The 18,942-nt window shown below is 42.5% G+C and overlaps 1 protein-coding gene across 5 annotated transcripts in view; it reads right to left on the bottom strand.

The window, feature by feature from the left end:
* ATG2B (autophagy related 2B) overlaps positions 1–18,942 on the bottom strand; it is an 83,634-nt gene that overhangs the window by 16,077 nt on the left and 48,615 nt on the right. For all 5 annotated transcript variants that reach the window (XM_064293008.1, XM_003408870.4, XM_064293011.1 and 2 more), the window contains exons 19-33: positions 16,262–16,419; positions 15,685–15,857; positions 15,049–15,199; positions 14,275–14,474; positions 14,033–14,113; positions 11,773–11,879; positions 11,524–11,616; positions 10,894–10,964; positions 10,204–10,280; positions 9,755–9,925; positions 7,246–7,387; positions 5,274–5,476; positions 4,162–4,388; positions 1,447–1,555; positions 346–540 (exon numbers count right to left, since the gene is read on the bottom strand). In XM_064293008.1, coding sequence (XP_064149078.1) covers positions 346–540; positions 1,447–1,555; positions 4,162–4,388; positions 5,274–5,476; positions 7,246–7,387; positions 9,755–9,925; positions 10,204–10,280; positions 10,894–10,964; positions 11,524–11,616; positions 11,773–11,879; positions 14,033–14,113; positions 14,275–14,474; positions 15,049–15,199; positions 15,685–15,857; positions 16,262–16,419 — 2,158 coding nt within the window. The remainder of the gene's footprint in view (positions 1–345; positions 541–1,446; positions 1,556–4,161; positions 4,389–5,273; positions 5,477–7,245; positions 7,388–9,754; positions 9,926–10,203; positions 10,281–10,893; positions 10,965–11,523; positions 11,617–11,772; positions 11,880–14,032; positions 14,114–14,274; positions 14,475–15,048; positions 15,200–15,684; positions 15,858–16,261; positions 16,420–18,942) is intronic.

Raw genomic sequence — 18,942 nt, 5'->3', positions numbered from 1 at the left:
GAAGTCCGGAGCGAATCATCTCAACCTTGCTAGAACCTGCAAGTGTGAACAGCTGGGGTACTTTCAGCAATAGGACATGCTTCGTGCAGCTCACTACGGATCTCCACTTTCCCTCAGGTGCCAACATACTGGCAATTACAGTTATCGGACCCTAGAAGCGACGGGCAAAGTAATTTTTAAAACATAAAACCTTAAGCAGCATATTCAAAAGAGATTTTCATATTAAAATGAGAAAAAATATCCATTTATTTCCCCCACTCTAGTAGTTGTCCTGCAGTTCGATGCAATAAAAACACTTTTCCAAAACCAAGACAGCAACAAGCAAAATGAGGTTTTAGAGCTCACCATGTTGGAATGAGCTTTCCGAGGCATCTCTTTACTGCAATACAGATACAAAAACTTATTCATCTGTGACGTTGCCAGCCGGTCTCGGATCTCTAGATCCTGGACGGTCAGCACCTGCCGGGAGACGGGACGCTCTGCGAGGCTGGGGCCACATGCTGGCTCACATGGCGGGTACACCTCGTGCTGAAACTTCACCTTCAGGGACAAGAAGGAACATGGCGCAGCCTTTACAAAATCTTTAAATTAGATTTTCTCTTAAACTGCAAAATCTCACTCACCACTTTCTTTGAATTCTATCTCAGCTTTCAAGTCCACTTTTAAAGAACTAAAAACATATCCTTCAGTGATTTGCTCATTGATTCACTTGATCTATGTGTACCCTACCTTACAAGGATACGCTTGACTGACATTTCTTATTTGGCCTTTAGAAAGTCCCTTAAACTCTTCAAGTAAAATCCGCAGCTGAAATCAGACGTAAGATTATTACCTGCACACCTAGGAAATTGCTTACAAACAAGTGAATGTTGGCACAGTTCAAGTTCCAAAAGGGGACAAATACAGTTAAATTTATGGAACCATAATCACTACCATATTCTAGCGCTAACCACCCAAACATATAACACTTGGTACGATCCTGGAGAAGCTGACAGAAGTAAGTGCAGATGCTGTGAATAGTGGCCTGGGCCTACGGCCTCTAGACCTACATGCATGCTACCCCAACACAGGCCTTCAAGACACACACTCTGGGCAGTGGTGCCCCAGGGGTGTCCTGGAAACACATCAGAAACGCAGACTACCGTGCCCTCCTGATCAGAAACTCTGGGGTGGGGCTCAGCAACCCGTGTTTAACAAGCCCTCCAGGTGATCCGACGTACATTCACTCTGAGGGCTACTACTCTAAGGGTAACCTAAGAAATATGAAAAAACAAAAACGAAACTAAAATTCTCATTCCTCTCAGAATCTTCAAGATAAAGGGTAAGAGTTTTCTACAAAATGCTTGCCCTTTTCCAGTGCAGAGGCTCGGACCCTAAGAGGAGGTCCCGAAGAACCAGCACGAACGGTCCTACAAAAGTGGATCTGCCCTTTCCAATGCCACTGACCTTGCTTAACTGTATCTCCATTAAAAAGTCGTGGTTCCTTCCTTTCCCTGCACACACCGCGCTATGGCCACGTCTTGTGGGTGTGTGACAGGGTGAACTGTGGGGGCTACTGCAAATCAAAAAAAAACAGAAATCCCTTTAGTTAAAGGAATAGTCCGAGAAAGTCAATGAACAATAGCAGGAAAAATAGCAATTAAGAAGGAAAGAGAAAATAAGATTACAGGACAACCAGAACGCTGCCACAAATTTTATATCCAAAAACCAAAACCACGTCTTCAAACCCGCATACCTCAGTGATATTGAGGACACGTTATTATGGCCACTAGAGTGATCACCTGCTTGCTAAATCTTTAAAAAAAAAAAAAAAAATTTTTTTTTTTTTTTTAGGACTACAGAAAAACCCAACTGTGATATGTCCTGGGGGTTCCTATCACAGGACAGACAGAAAAACAAGACCTCCTGGGCTGGGATGAAGCGTCCTCCAGAAATTCACGTCCATCCAGGAGCTCCGTACGTGACCTTGTTTGAAAACAGGATCTCTGCAGATGTCAACAGTTATAATGAGGACCTACTGGATTGCTGTTGTCAGCTGCCATCACGTCTGCTTTGGCTGACAGTGACCTTGTGTGTAACAGAATAAGACGTTGCCCAGTCCTGCGCCACCTTCATGATGGTTGCTACGTTCAAGCCCACGGTCACAGCTATCGTGCAGTGACTTCCAACCTAGGGGGCCCATCTTCCAGCACTATACTGGGCAATATTCTATTGTGACCACAGGAGGTTTTCATGGGCTGATTTTCAGAAGTAGATCCCGAGACTGCTCTTCCTAGTTTGTCTTAGTTTGGAAGCTCTGCTGAAACCTGTCTGCCCAGGGTGACCCTGCTGGTATTTCACATACTGGTGGCAGCGCTTCCAGCATCACAGCGACGTGTCAGCCACGAAGGGACACGCTGACAGACGGGTGGTGGCGTGCTGGACGAGGATGTCAGGCGTACTGGACTGAAACTGCTGCCCTCCGGTCGACTCCAACTCGGAGACCCTAAAGAACTGCGGACAGGATTTCCAAGGCCACAGTTCTTATGGAAGCAGACTGCTACATCTTTTTCCCATAGAATGGCTGGTGGATTCGAACCACAGACCCTTTAGTTATCAGCTGAGGACTTAACTGCTGCGCCACCAGGGCTCCTTCCATACTGGATTGTTGCTGGGTGCTGCTGAGTCAATTCCAACTCATAGTGACAGAGTAGAACTAGGGAACAGAGTAGAACTACGGGACGGAGTGGAACTACGGGACGGAGTGGAACTACCCCATAGGTTTTCCAGGCTGTAATCGTTACATAAGCAGGTCACCGGGTCTTTCTCCTATGGAGCCACTGGGTGGGTTTGAACTGCTGACCTTAAACTGAGCACTTAGCTGCTATGCCATCAGAGCTCCTTCATACTGGATAACCCACTACCGTTGAGTTGATTCTAACTCATATTGACCCTATAGGACTGCCCCACAGGGCTTCCAAGGGTGTAAATATGGAAGCAGACTGCCACATTTTTCTTCTGTAGAGTGGCTGGTGGGTCTGAACCGCCGACCCTTCATTCAGCAGTGGAGCTCTTAACCACTGTGCCACCAGGGCTCCTTTCATGCTGGATTCCAAACCAAAACCAAAACCATCGCCGTCAAGTCGATTCTGACTCACAGCAACCCTGCAGGACAGAGCAGAACTGCCCTGCAGGGTTTCCAAGGCTGTCATCTTTATGCGAGCAGACTGCCACATCTTTCTCTCGTGGAGCGGCTGATGAGTTGGAACCGCCGACCTTTTGGTTTGTAGTCAAATGCTTTAACCACGGCACCACCAGGGCTCTTTCCCACTGGATTAGGGGTCCTTAATCCATTGTCTGGATGTGGAGGCAGAGACTGGGGTCATGCAGCTGCAAGCCAAGGAGTGACAAGGGCTGCTGGGGTCACAAGGCTGCAAGAGGCAAGGAAGGATCTCCTCTGGCGCCATAGAGGGAGCACAGCCCTGTGGCACCCTAACCCTGGGCTTCTAGCCTCCTGGTCTCCGAGAGTGTAAATTAAGTTACTGTTGTCTTAAGTCACCCAGTGGGTGGTAGCCTGTCACCTCAGAAAGACGATATTTGGAGTTTAAGCCCAAGAAACCTCAGCTAATATAGAAAATAATTACAGTAAAGTTGGAGGTTTTTTTCAAATCATTTTTAAATAGAAAAAAGTTGCTAAACTATTGTGCCAGATATTACCTCCCCTTGAGGCCTTGTCTGCCCCCGCTACCCCCATCCTCTCTACCTAATTCTCTCCAGCGCTACCGAACAAGCCACCACTGAACAAGTACTCAATTGGCACCGACTCGTGCTGGGTTCAGGTGCACAGGGTCCCTCCTCTGGGCCTGCACACTTCACTTCACTGCCCTCGTTTGCTCACATGACGTTCTCTCCCCTTTGAAGTGAGGATGACCCTAACACAGGCTCTGGCACAGGGTAGGTACCAGAAAATTTTTGCTAAATGGAAATCGCATAACTCACTGTTTTAGTAAAAATACAAACAATGCAGATAAATGCACACACAAAAAGCTTTAAGTGTAAAGTTTAAATTATATATTTTCATACTACTTTATTAATAACTCTTAAAATGATAAATTCTGTATATTATTTCTATAAAAAGAATATACTGGCCTGCCAAGTAGACTCATACAGAAATTAACTTACATGTAACTTTTAGCTGGAGATGAGGGAGGGACTGTCCCCAGATCCTTTCCTCCATAAAGATGCCAAACAAGAGAGACTTCCTTGACCACATACCGGACCACAGGCGTGGGAAAGTGAAGTGGGGCCTTGCTCGTGTCTGTCTTCTTCACCGGCAGACTGAAATAGTCGTCTTTGACCACAATGGCATCATCGACCATTATCTTTACAACTGGCTCTTCTTCCCTCTCCTGAAATAAACAGACAACAGGTACTCTGATGGCAGCAGGAACTGCAGGTTACTATGCACGTCTCAAGAAGATTTCCCGATTCTACTCTTAATAATTTCAATATATAAAACGGGATGATAATTACTGACATTTAGCATCACATAAGATACGCTGCTTTCCTGACCATAAAATGAACTCTATTTCTGTTCTACGTAAATCACTCCATAAGGATATTTTAGCCTACAATTTGACGTTTACTACTGGTTAGACAATAAAAGGCACAGATTTAGTGCGTCTATGTGTTTGTATATATACATATTTTGTGGTTTAATTTAAAGTCAATACTGCATTCTAAACCAAACCTTGCCATATTTTAACACACTGACCAAATTATCATGTTCCTAGTAATAGATTTATCCTGAGTTTGATTGCTATGATTTTTTAAAAATTTATCAAGCAGGTTCCCAGAACTTAGTAAATAAATATGGTCACCTACTAATTTACTACTGAGTTTCAAAAAAAAAAAAAAAAAAAATTATCAGGCAACCACCAGCCTTCACACAAACTACATCTTAGATCTTATCTTTCTCAATTCATGGACAAGCAGCACCACGCAGCCCTTCTTTCTGCACTGACTCTCTCTACCTTACAGAGCTCTTAAAGGTAGTTACCACACACGGCATCTGTAGTGCAATAATCTTCATAGGAAGTTTGGCAAATATATGGCATTCTTCTCTGAGTCTCTGAGAGCTGACGCTTAGTGAAGTGAACATTTATAAGGCATCGGTAATTAATTACAAAATTCAGCATTTCTGAACTGTCAAGAGTCCACAAAATCTTAAGAATCTTCGTCAATTCAATTTGCAACACCATTTTAGGGCCTCAATAATGTTATCAGTTTATTACCTGAATGGTTGCTTTTGGTGCAAAAAGAATGCAAAAGTCATCATTCTCAGTGGGCACGGCTGCCATTGCCTCACTGATCAGGTGGTGAGTGAAGGAGGCAGACGCCGGGCTGGGCTCCTGGGACACGTTCCCACTCTCATCTGGAAACAGGAAGAGGTCCGAACAACACGGCTCCTGAAGTTGAGATTTTTCATCCAAATCACCTAGGTGAAAAGATTACAACATTTAATTTGGGCACCCTTTGAAACATCAGCCACAGTAACTCACACTTCTGAAGTATTTTAACCAGGCGTCAGATGCACACTCTGCTCTCCCCTGCTCCTTTGTTCCTTACAACAGCCCTACGACCAGACTAAGCTCACGGTGAGGTTAAGTAACTTGCCCCAAACACCTGGACAAAAATTACTCATAAAAAGGCCAGTAACAGACTTGGAGTTGTCCGAGAATGCAGCGAATGCTGGTTTCATGAAGCTGGACAGGCCCCCGCGCATTATATGGAGTTAGAGAAGCTTAGAATTTAGTGGCAGCTGACAAGTATTGACGGGTTTGCTTCAGCTGAGATCCCACGTGGACGGTTCTGTCCTGTGACGGGCTGGAGCCTGGAATAAGCTTCTCGGACAATGTCCTGGGGAGGAGAAACTGGTTACACAGAGCAGCTACGTGAAATCACTGCGTCAGGGGTGTGAGGCAGGAGAGAAGGGCAGTGACTCCAAGCAATCAAAAGATTGATTCTTGGACACACCTGGACACGGGACACCTGTCCAGGTATGGCTCTCAATATGAAGTTCACAGAAGATGGCATGGGAGTTAAAAGTCTACATGTGAACAAACATTTTCTTACATATACTCGAGGGCACTGGGTTTTTTTGTTGGGTTTTATAATTGACCCATTCTCTTTCCACTTATCCCTTCAAACCAAATGCTGTGATGCGGACTGAGAACCCTCAGATGAATAAAAGGGACATTTTGGTCTCAAGAGAAGCACAGCTAGATTTTAAGTTTTTCTATGGCAGTAAGTTCCTAGGTCTTATCCATCCTCATAAATGCCCAGTGCTTAGTACACAATCTTTCCACTGAAGCTGCAGTTAATAGTCACCAAATATTCTTTCCCACAAACTAAATGAGCCAATATTTATCACTAACAATGGAATCTATACGATGCTAAAAGTTCCAATCTGCTTCCTTAGTTATAATGTACGTAAATTAAAATGAAAGCAACATTTAATTATAAATTTTCATATTGTCATGAAATAATAATTAAAATAAGATTTCAACACACAAAAATAACTACATTTATCCAATTAGAAAAAAAAAATTTTTAAACAGATGCTTCAAGACATTCAGATGCTTCCACTTGGCTTTCTAGGACCTCAAACTGTCTGGCTCCCACCCTGTCAACCAACTTCACTGTCTAATTTTTTTCAATTAGAAGAGAATCTCTGTTCCAGAAATACCATGAATTTAATTGCTAGAGAGCTGAGGTCTAAGTCTGGCTTCTCTGTGCCCCAGTTACTGTTGATGTTTTGCCAACATTACCTTCTTTCTCTGTGCTATGCACCAAAATCCTGTTTCTTAAAAGCCAACTCATCTCACGTTCACTAAGAAGTCTAATCTAACTGCTCCAACCCTTTCCAAACAATGGCATTTGGAGTCTATCCCACATTCTAGAGTGTTTTCTTAGACCACTCTAAGTACTAGCAGCAGCCTGGTTTACTACCATTTGCTGTGCTGACCCACAAGCCACAGAGACCTTGTCCTCCACCTCCTCCGTAATCGCCCACAACTCCTCGGACGGTGTTATCTGCCAGACACTCAAACACAAGCTGACCGGCTAGTGAGTATCCAGTAAAACTCAGGCATTAAGAAATGTCTTTTCTTAAACAAGTTACTTACAGAAGAATTTGCAGGAACACAACAATGAAGCCTCAACTACAGCACCAGTGGCCCTGGAGAAAGGCCTGGTCTGTCTTACCGTTAGCCTGGGGCTTCACAGACGCCGCCGCTTGCTGCACGTCAATCTCCTCCATAGCATCAGTCATCAAATCTCGTAAAATCTGCTGGTCTGCTTCAGGAAGCACCGGACCTCGTGAGGATGACCGACCACGAGGATCTCCCTACAACCAGAAAACCTAATTGAAATAGCGAAGACGCCCTAAGAGCCAATCTACTGACATTTATCGTGCCCTAGAAATTAGCTACATTTTAGAAAAATGCCAGAAACAGAAAGAGACGAAGTTTTCTACTTTCTGCCCAGCAGCTGTTACGTTTTCATTTTAAGTGTTTTAATATCATCATCACCCCCAATAATTACTGGAAAATAGAAGTGTGTCGTCACCTCAGAGCAGCAAGGTGAGCTGGGATCTTGGAGACTAAATGCATTAGAAGAACGGGAAGTTTTTAAAATAGCTCCATTCCTGGAGGGATAGTTTTACATAACTTTTCATCAAATGGAGAGTTTCTTAAAAAGACAACAAACGGTAGAGAGGGAGGCTCACGTCATCTCACTATCAGTAAGAACACAGCAGGAGCAAGGACTCACGCGTGTCCTACAGCCCGAACCACAGAGAATACAAGGCCCGTCAGATCCGCACACGGGCACGTGATCTACGGGGACAGAGAAGTCTGTGCACAGAAGGGGCCTGAAGAAGAACCAACACTGAAAAGCAAAGGTGCTGAGCAAACCGGAGATTTGAGCCTGCACACGAGAGTGCTGGGAGGTAACAGTTTGGGCACAAAAAGCACGGAACTGGGAACCAAAGGATCTGGGTCTTCTTCCTGTTTCTGCTATGAGTTAGCTTGTTGTTGTTGTTAGGTGCTGTTGAGTTGGTTCCGACTCATAGCAACCCTACGTACAACAGAACAAAACACTGCCTGGTCCTGCACCATCCTCACGACCGTGGCTGTGCTTCAGCCCATGTTGCAGCCACTGTGTCAGTTCATCTCACTGAGGGTTTTCCTCTTTTTCGCTCACTCTCTACTTTATCAAGCATGATGGCCTTCTCCAGGGACTGGTCCCTCCTGATAACACGTCCAAAGCAGGTGAGACGAAGTCTCGCCATCCTTGCTTCTAAGGAGCACTCTGGTTGTACTTCTTCCGAGACAGATTTGTTTGTTCTTCTGGCAGTTCAGGGCATATTCAGTATTCTTCACCAACACCATAATTCAAAGCCATCAATTCTTGGGTCTTCCTTATTCATTGTCCAGCTTTCACATGCATATGAGGCGACTGAAAATACATTGGCTTGGGTCAGGTGCACCTTAGTCTTTGAAGTGACATATTTGCTTTTCAACATTTTAAAGAGGTCTTTTGCAGCAGATTTGCCCAGTGCAATATATCATTTGACTTCTTGACTGCTGCTTCCATGGGCACTGGTTGTAAATCCAAGTAAAATAAAATTCTTGACAATTCCAAAATTTTCTGTTTATCATGTTGTTGCATATTGGCCCAGTTGTGAGGATTTTTGTTTTCTTTATGTTGAGGTGTAATCCATGCTGAAGGCTGTGGTCTTTGATCTTCATCAGTAAGTGCTTCAAGTCCTCTCCATTTTCAGCAAAACAAGTTTGTGTCATCTGTATAACGCAGGTTGTTAATGAGTCTTCCTCTAATCCTGATGCCATGTTCTTCTCCATATAGTCTAGCTTCTCAGATTATTTGCTCAGCAGACAGAATGACTAAATATGGTGAAAGGATACAACCCTGACGCACACCTTTTCTCATTTTAAAAAATGCAGCATCCCTGAGTTAGCTAACCTTGAGCAAATCATCTAAATTCTCTGGGTCTCAGCTTATTTTTCTATAAAACAGAAACTAACCTCTCTATCTCACTGGGTTGTCATGGAAGTCAACGGAGATCAAATATGAGAAGGTATACTGAAAACTGAGTAGTATCAAAGATAACAAATATGCAAGATAAAACCTGCTGATTTGTTGCCATCAAGTCGATTCTGACTCATAGCGAACCTATAGCACAGAGTAGAGCAGCCCCATATGGTTTCCGAGCAGTGCCTGGTGGGTTTGAACTGTCGACCTTTTGGTTAGCAGTCACAGCTTTTAAGCATTATGCCACCAGGGTTTCCATATGGAAGATAAAAAAAACTATATAAATAAGTCTTTTGGCAATAATACATGTATCTTCTCATAGCATTTTTACATACAACTTCCATATAACAAGCTCTTATGTGATAAATATTTGCTGGTTTCCTTGAGAAAAGATGAAAATAACTTAAATCTGGAAAAATGTATTATGTTAGTTGAGAAAATTAATGTTCTGAAACAAAGACTATCAGACAGTAGAATAGTTTTCTCAAAATGCCCATGGAATCACTTCCCCAGCTTTCTGAAGTTAAAGAATAGACAGATGACTTTTCAAAGTTTCTTTTCTCCCCTGTGATTGTCAGGTAGACCCCAATGGCATGAACGTGGCGCTCACACGGCACGGGGCAGGGGAAGTGAGTTCTAAGGACTAACGGTGTCGCTGTACCTTGGTCTTCCTTTGAGGGGCTCCAGGCTTCACTTCTGCCTTGTGAGGTCCGTACAAGTCCCCGTAGCTCGCGATGTACTGAACCAGGTTCATCAAGGCAGCACAAGAGTCTGAGCAGGTTCTGATGTGGACCACATCGCTGGAACAGTGTAACTCAAAGCAGGGCTCAGTCTGGACAGGGCACAGGGAAACAGCGTAAAAGTGTTGCCCAAACAAGAGGCAAAAAAGTCTCTTTTTGCACAGATTTACATTAAGCAAAATACGACAACCTCTCTTCCCACAAGGAAAAAAAAAATGTATTCATAATAAAATGCAATCTTCATTTTAAAATTTTATCTCTTTTGACCAAAATTAGGTATATGGAAAAATAATTTTACAGTAAAATCAACTTTTTTTAATCTATCAAAAAATCTCTTAAATAAAAATTTCCATTTACTTCAAGAACTTACTTGTTCTCCATCAGAATCAGACTTCACCGCAGTTATGGTCAGTTCCAAAAGCCCCACCTCCATCACACGGACATAATCTAAAATTAGAGAACTAACTCACCAAATATCTAGTGTCGCTTTCAAAAAATGCTTATCCAACTAGTAACTGACAAAACTAGCATTAACAAACATCCATTGCTGATGGTGCTATAAATACTTAAAATGCATTGGAGATACAGTTTCCTCCTATAAAAATCCTACAATTCGCTTTATTTTAGTTAGAAAAAAATTTTGCCTTATATCAAATAAGTACTTAGAATATATGTAATTTGATACATCTAACTGATCTTATATGAACATTAAGGAGCCCTGGTGGTACAGTGGTTAAGCACTCAGCTGCCAACCCAAAGGTCGGCGGTTCAAATCCACCAGCTGCTCCATGGGAGAAGATGTGGCAGTCTGCTTCTGTAAAGATTTACAGCCTTGGAAGCCCCATAGGGCAGTTCTACTATGTCCTATATGGTCACTGTGAGTTGGAATCCATGCAATGGAAATGGGTAATGGGGTACAAGAACATTACGGCTTTAGACTGATATTTAATAAGATCCTTACTTTGCTCGCATTGTTCTAAAATTACAAAGCTTTGAAATATTCATATACACACAGATAAACAGCATTCACCTATTTCAGATTTTATTTATCAACTCTTACCTCTATTCAGGTTTATAGTCACGGTGTTACATTTGTCAGACAAATATACAGCAGCTTCGTCCAAGATTATTCTGACGAAAAAAGATAACAAAACCAACATCTGAAAAAATAGGCTCTGAATCTGTACCACGTGGTCATTGTACGCGTAACTGCACCATTTCTGATACTTATATCATCGACACACGGAATTTCTAACTTAAAATTCTCACTGAAAATTTCCTTAAAACTCACTGTTCATGAGTTCTAGGAATACCTAAATAGTGTAAAGAACAAGACTAAATCATCTGCTCAAATTCATTCCAAATTTTTGGCAATTTTTTTTTTTTTGAAAATAGATGCTCAAATTTACAAGGTTTAAACTACGAAGATTGTTTATCAGGTATTATGGGAAGTTTATCATAATTTTTAAAAAGCAAACTAAGAATCTCAGTTAATCTCTTCCCTAAGGATGAAATGCAGTAACGAAAGCAGTAGCCGGAAGAGTCGCCTGAGACAGGAAAACGGAACAGCCTGGGTAAAAGGACATGACTGCTAGTGAAACAGCGCAGATTTTTAAGATTGAGACTTTAATTCATCGGCTTGGGTAAACATCAGTTAGTATTTTGTAAACAATGAGGTCTACGCAGGTACCTGAGCGTGGAGGACGACTTGTCCAGTGCAACACTGCTGGAAACGCTGAATGTTTCCACAGTGAGGAGAGACCGGATCGGCAGATAGAGGGGCCTACAGCAAGAAGGACAACGCGTGTCACGCTGAGGCCATGACAGGAAGGCTCTTAGGAAGGCACCGGAAGCTTAACTACTGAATTATGTATTTTTAAAAAATCTTACTACATATTTAAAATAACAAAACTTAATTTTGTTCCATTTGTGAACTCACCTATAGTCGAGCGCACAGCTCCAGAGATGAATGTGAAAAGTTGTGAAGGAAGTTGGAGGATTATACCCCAAAACAGGTTCATCGGCAATATTCAAGAAGTGTAAAATCTATAATCACAAAAATATAAGATGCCCTGCTTTAGAAGAAAAAAAAATTTTGATATGACATCCTGAATATCCACGTAAAACAAATCACCTCACAGAAGCAGCAACTACTTAATTGGAAAATCATAGTGCTGAAGGGAAAATGCATCTTTCTGAAGGAAATCTGTTTCCAAAAGTGCTTCCAAAACTGGAATTGGAAGTGAGGGGGGCTGTGCAGCTATCGTCACGCTGCCGACACCTCGGGTGACCATCTCCTCTGAACTGGCAACACGGTGCCGACAACACAGCCTCACCTTGTTTTGTTTGGAACAATTCTTGAAATAACAAATTTGCTGACGGTGGCTTAAAGCCATCATCTGTTTTTCCCCGTAACGCAGTGCTGGGGGAAGTCCTTTTTCACTGATCTATGCCTAATGGGAAAATCGGTCCCTCTCACCAGCACCTTCCCTCTCATATTTCCAGCCTGTGCAAGGAAGGAGGTTAGGCTTCATCTCTCCCTCACAGCCAGCTCACTGTCCATACTAATCATCTCTTTTTCATGTTTCCTAAATGCTTTTATGAAAAAGGCATTTTGAAAATATTCAAGTTTTAAAATAATTATTTTCCCAGCACAATGAAAAAGTTCCTCTTTCTAAGGAACATGGAAAAGAAACACAATTTTTGTGCTTACATAAAGAACAGTTAACTTCTTACCCAAAATTTCCTCTGAAAAATAACCAACTGTATTTCATTAATCACACAGACTTATTTTACATTACAGAAAACCTCATAAACACCTCAAAGCACTGCCATGGAATTGGCCTAGGGCGTAATACTGGAATCACAGCACTTAAAGAATGTATGGTTATCAACACACCATTTACTGTTCCCCGAGGCCAGGCACTCTGCAGGTCTGGGACACAGAGCCCCTCCCCTTCACTGTCATCAAGAGTAACTCTGTCATAGCTGCCGAGGCTGCTTATGTACAACCAAAAACCTCATGGGATCTGGTTCCTTGGTTTGGGTGTTTAGGGCCATGGTTTCATGGGAAATCCCAGCTAACTGATCTAATGTTTTGTGCTTTTCTTCTACCTCCTAGTTCATTGTGTAGTGCCTGGGGTCTTAAAACCTCATAAGTGGCCATCTAAGGCACAAAAATTGGTGTCTATTCACCTGGACCAACGGAGGAGAGACAGGAACAGGAGAAGGATATGGAATGTGTGGCTAACTGCCTCCATAAACAACTACCTCCTTTGCCATGAGACCAAGAAAGAATTGGATGGTGCCTGGCTACAATTACTGAATGTTTTGATTAAAGATTCTATAGAAGAATCCTGACCAAAAGGGGAAAAATGCAGAATAGAATTTCAAATTCTCAACAACTCCTGACTTCCTGGAGCCATGGAAGGTGGGTAAACCCCTGAAGCTATTGCTCTGAGATAATCTTTAAACCGTAAACCAAAAATATCCCGAGTTCTTAAAACCAAACAATAGTTTATCTACCCAGTAAAAAATGTCTGCCTTGAGCATTATGGTTTTTAAAGAACTATCTCTATGGGATCAAACTGATGACAGAAACTAGAAAGATTAGATAGGAACCATAGGGGGCAATGAATTTATGTTAATGGGGGAGGAGCAACTCAGAGGAGGAAGGTGAGAATGGCTGCACAACTCAAAGAATGTAATCAGTGTCACTAAATGGTACATGTAGAAACTGTTGAGCTGGTGTGTTTTGCTGTGTATATTCTCAACAACAACAAAAACTAAAAAAAAAAAGAATAACTGTCTTTGAAATGCTTAGGGACCAAACTTTAAGGTAAAAAATCAACTACCAAACCCCCCCAAAAAACACACCTGCTGCCATTGAGTCGATTCCGACTCATAGCAACCTTATAGGACAGAGTAGAACTGCCCCATAGAATTTCCGAGGAGCAGCTGGTGGATTTGAACTGCTGCCCTTTTGGTTAGCAGCTGTAGCACTTAACCACTATGCCACCAGGGTTTCCAAAATCAACTACGTCTTGCTAATAATGTTATATTTCTTGTGATTACATAGGAGTGTTCACTTCATGGTAATTCACTGAGCTGAACATTTATGACTTGTGAACTTTTCAGCATGTGTGTACATGTCTACATAAATTTAAAATAAACTGATACGTACATAACAGCTACCTTACCTGCTCGTGCCAGCTAAGCCCAGAAGGAGGCATCCTGTGCTGGAGAGTGGCTCCTTTCAATCCTACTGCAATGAGAGATTCCTGTGCAGAACAACACACAGAGTTAAGTTTGCCACCTACATAAGCCTAGAATTCCAAAGCTTTTCTAGGAAAATAAATGTGTGCCCTTTCATGCAATCCTTTTTAGCTGGCAACCAGATCAACGGCAAGAATGTCAGGACATAAAAGGATAAAACGCACACCTTTGTATTGGATTCTGATGTATCAGACAGTATTTTAACTGCGACAGAGAGCATATTCAAACTATCTCCTCCAACGCCGTCTGAAGCAGCTCTCCTGAGGCCGTCTTCTTCAGAGGAATAAATGGTGGGCTCCAACCAATGTGGGCGTGTTGAGCTGGGCAGCCTCGTTTCTGTAGGAGGAATCACTCCGTCCACTATGCCTAGAGAACAACACGATTACTTGGAATTAGCTCATGGGCGCCTGCAACTCCAAACAAAAATCCATGTACATCTATGAATATAAATTCATCCTGGAGGCAAAATGACCAAGGACCAGCTTGGCGTTAACAGTACGTACCTCTCTGCTAATATTGGTGTGACAGACAGGGTACAACTTAAAAAGTATCCAAGATTCTGAAATTCCAGGAAACTTTAATTTCTACAGAAAAATCCGATAAACATCAGGAATATACAAGTATCTCATATCTATTTGGAAGGCAACACAGGGGGCATTCTCAAAAATAAGTTCTGAAAAACCACTGAAATATACACTAAATGGAGGAATTGTACGGGATGTGAACTATATTTCAATGAAGCTGTTACAAAAAAGGAAGAATGTAAAGTTAATTTCTAATTTACAATAAGCATTACCTTGGCAGTAGAATCAGAACACCTCACAGAAAATAATTGCTGGTATCAGAGTTCTGTTCTCAATAGATTTTCTTTTATTAAACAAGAAATGCAAGCGTGCCTAAGCAGATGTGAAGACACACACCTGGTTCCCACGGGTCCTACCTTTGTGGTACAGGCTGAAGCTGCCAGAATGAAGGCAGACGTAGTGCTTGTCGTCATAGCCTTCATACCTCGTCACGCAAAACAACGAGCCACTACTGAGCTCCAGCCAGAATTCCCCATGCTTGTTTTCCAGCAGATCTCCGTTCTCTTGCTAATCAAATGATCAGAAAAAACATGAGGCTTTTTTTTTTTTTTTAATGTAGAAAAGGAAGAAGGCTCCTTCATGCCTGGGCTTAGGAAAACCTCCCAAATTGCAGCAAGGTCATCAGATGGTTAAGCGGTCCAATAGGGTGGTATTAACAACTGAATAACTAATTGCTACAGGGGCCATGGGCCACACCTGCCAAAGGAAGCCCCATACTCCATCTCTCTTCTAATGGATCCATCACTGGTTATCGCCCCGCCCCCAGTGGCAACACCAGCACCTGTTTTCCAAAAGAAGGCCCACATAGAGCTTGTCTTTTGGTCTGCAATGAAAGCCAAATTCTCCACGTTGCTGTCACCACAGGCACCTCAGAACACTGATCGTCACTCATTGAAACAACCGCCAGCTACCTCACTCGCTGGACATACTAGCACAGGAAGATTTATTTGAAATAACATTTGAAAAAGCACTTAGGATTTATAGATCCTTACCTTTATTTCCGTGAACACGGCCACTAGTCCATGATTAACATTCAGAAGGACTGAGAGAAAGCTCTGTGAGTTCTTATTCTGAGAGTCTGATTTCTTTTTCCTACGGGAACGATAGTTGGGGTCAACGGTAGAAAAGTACTGCAAAGTCTCCTCCTCAGACCCACTTTCCTCATCTGTGAGAAACACACACCACAATCACACACGGTGCTGGTAGCTCACTGAAGTAAAACTGCAACTTAAAGATTATCACGAGAATAGTTATATTTGTAACTGCTTATTTTCACAAAGAATCTGGCGGGACAATAAAAATGGACTTTGTGTTTTTCCTCTTTAGCCCTGAACTGAGCAATGTGTATGCTACCACTCTAAAGAGAACATTTTTAAGTGATAACATTCTCGATACACAGATAGAAGTGGGGAAAACACTCTTATAAATTACTAAGAGAAATTATAAAACATAGTGACAAATAGAAAAGATAGTCAAAGAAACGCTTTTAAATCCACAATTGAAAAGTTTACTGCTTTGTTTATTGATAAACCAGGCACTTTAATTCAGGACAAATTTAAAATACATTACCATAGTGAACTGTAGATTTCAACGGACTAAAGCTGTCTTTACTGAAGGTATTAATCAGCTGACTGGCTACTGAGAGTCCAACACCGTATGAGATATTTTCAAATGTCTCTACTGGTGAAGGTGCTGTTGGTTCCCACAGGAGCAAGTCATTGAAGATCCTGCAAAGACAAAGTTGAATAAGTACCTAACTACTACTTCCACTGAAGGCAAACTGAAGAATATCCCTTTAAGAGATCACATGAATAACAGTTTTCCTGAAATGGTTAAATGGAAATTGCTGCTGTTGTTTTGCACCATTGAGTCGATTCCAACTCATAGTGACCCTATAGAGCAGAGTAGAACTGACCCATGGGGTTTCCAAGGAGCAGCTGGTAGATTCAAACTGTTCACTTCTTTGGTTAGCAGCCAAGCCCTTAACCACTAAAGTAAAACAAAAAAGACTGATATGGCTCTAATGCAGAGCAGGGAGAAAGTAGTCTGCAAGACCAGGTATCTAACCAGAACAGTGCCTGGTTTCACCTGTGTCATATGCCTCAAACTATGCTCACAGTGCACATATAAAGGCACTTTAGAGGGGGAAATGAATTAAAAATAAAGGCTCACAAAGAACAAAAGGAAGACTGTTCCCATATCTGAGAGCACGCTGCAAACCCCAGCAGGCCACACGTTATCTCCTTTGAGACTCCCCTCCACCAATTCTGTAGGTTGGCCAGGGGACAACTATTATTTCACACTTGAGGAAATTGCCTCATACAGGTTAAGTAACCTACCCAAGGTCACACAGCTAATGAGTGGGAAAGCGGGGACCAGAGCCCGGATTACATCCGCTCTGATTCAGTTTTCATTTCCATGACTCACTTTCTCAAGAGATATCTGTGTTTTCTCTCTTCAACAGAAAGCACAACTTCTTTGACAAGCAGGCATGAGGTGAAGAATTCATATGGAACAGAAAATAAGGAGAGGGAAATCTTTCTACCTAGCTGGCACAGCCAAATGATCACTGCCGATGATCGATGGGCGGGTAGATGTCACAGCTGGACTATAGCCAGCCACATCCTACTTCTTCAAAGAAATATTTGTCACTGCTCAGCGGCCTTTCCCTGGCCTTCTCCCTTCATCCACCCTCTGAGCTTCCAAGATAACTCAAACTCTCAAAGACTCTCGTTAGTCTTGGAAAGGTAACAAACCCTTCATACACACATACTCCAGTGATGGCACCTGTAACGCTCGACTGTGCTTTCTGCTTTCCCCTTCCCAGACTGTAAGCCCTCAGAGAAAGCTTGTCTTCCTCGTCTTCATGGGCACCTGCACCGTGACAGGCACTGAGGGCTTGATGAAGGACGGATGGGCGGACAACTCACATGAGAGGACAGACTCATTGTGAAGCCTGCTGTCAATACCCATTAGGTGCCAAGACGTGTCGGGACCTTGCACCCCCGTAACAAGCCACCAGTCTAGGAACTTCCAGGTCAATTTTGAGCTTCTGAGGCCCGAGGGTATACATCAGGACTGGGCACTGTGAGCCTCAGTAGACTGTAATTCCCACCCAGGATGCAAGCCAGGCACACGTAACCTCACAGACACGCTGTGTGGAACTCATTCGGCTGAATGCTTCTAGGGCACAGTACTCACAGGATAAAGAAAAAAGGGATAGATCCAGATTCTGGTTTACACTCCTGTGTAAATACGTAATGGAGATATAAAATGAAGAATTATCTCAGGAAATGTCCTTCCTTTGCTTTATTCCTCACAAGCATTCTCTTATCTTCATGGGCAAATGAGAAGCTATTATTTTAAATAAAATCTGGAGTTCATTGTATGTAATCTGTAGCTTATGGTTTTACTATTTCCTTATTCATATTTTGATCCAAACACAATCTTGATACCGTTAATACCACTGGACGATGTTTCTAATATCAGGAAAGAAAGCACTGCTTAAGATACTTCAGGACACGTGATCATGATTCCAGGAAACATAACAGATGCTCAATAGTAAAGCCAGGTAGAATTCTTTTTTACATTTTATTCTAAAGGTTTTTTGGCATAGAAAATATTCTACTATACCTGAATCTATCTTTGTAAAAAGAGATAGTTGATCAAGATACTAAAGAAATAAGGCAGTAAATGTATGAAGTAAAGGCAGAGTGAGTTACAACTTCTGCTCAGAAAGAGCAAGTAAGGGGTAGAAAATTCACACCCTGAGGAAGTCAGACTTGTGACTTACACGATCCACAGAGTGAGAGAACGCTTCAGTTTTTTTGTTAATCCTAAAAGGCCAAGAGTCCAAGAAGTGGGCAGATTAAGGTGGAATGTTGTTGTTAGGTGCTGTTGAGTTGGTTCCAACTCACAGTAACCCCATGCACAACAGAAGGAAACATTGCCCGGTCCTGCGTCATGCTCACAATCATCGTTATGCTTGAGCCCATTGTTGCAGCCACTGTGTCAATCCATCTCGTTGAGGGTCTTCCTCTTTTTCATTGACCCTGTATTTTGCCAAGCATGATGTCCTTCTCTAGGGACTGATCCCTCCTGACAACATGCCCAAAGTATGTAAGACACAATCTCGCCATCCTTGCTTCTAAGGAGCGTCCTGGCTGTACTTCGTCCAAGACAGTTCATCCTTTTCGCAGTGCGCAGTAGAACAGGAACTCTTCGAAGCAACCCCACTTAGCTAACTCCCC

The sequence above is a fragment of the Loxodonta africana genome, chromosome 10 (genome assembly GCF_030014295.1).
Source record: "Loxodonta africana isolate mLoxAfr1 chromosome 10, mLoxAfr1.hap2, whole genome shotgun sequence".
NCBI lineage: Eukaryota > Metazoa > Chordata > Mammalia > Proboscidea > Elephantidae > Loxodonta > Loxodonta africana.
This window is presented reverse-complemented; position numbering and strand designations above follow the sequence as displayed.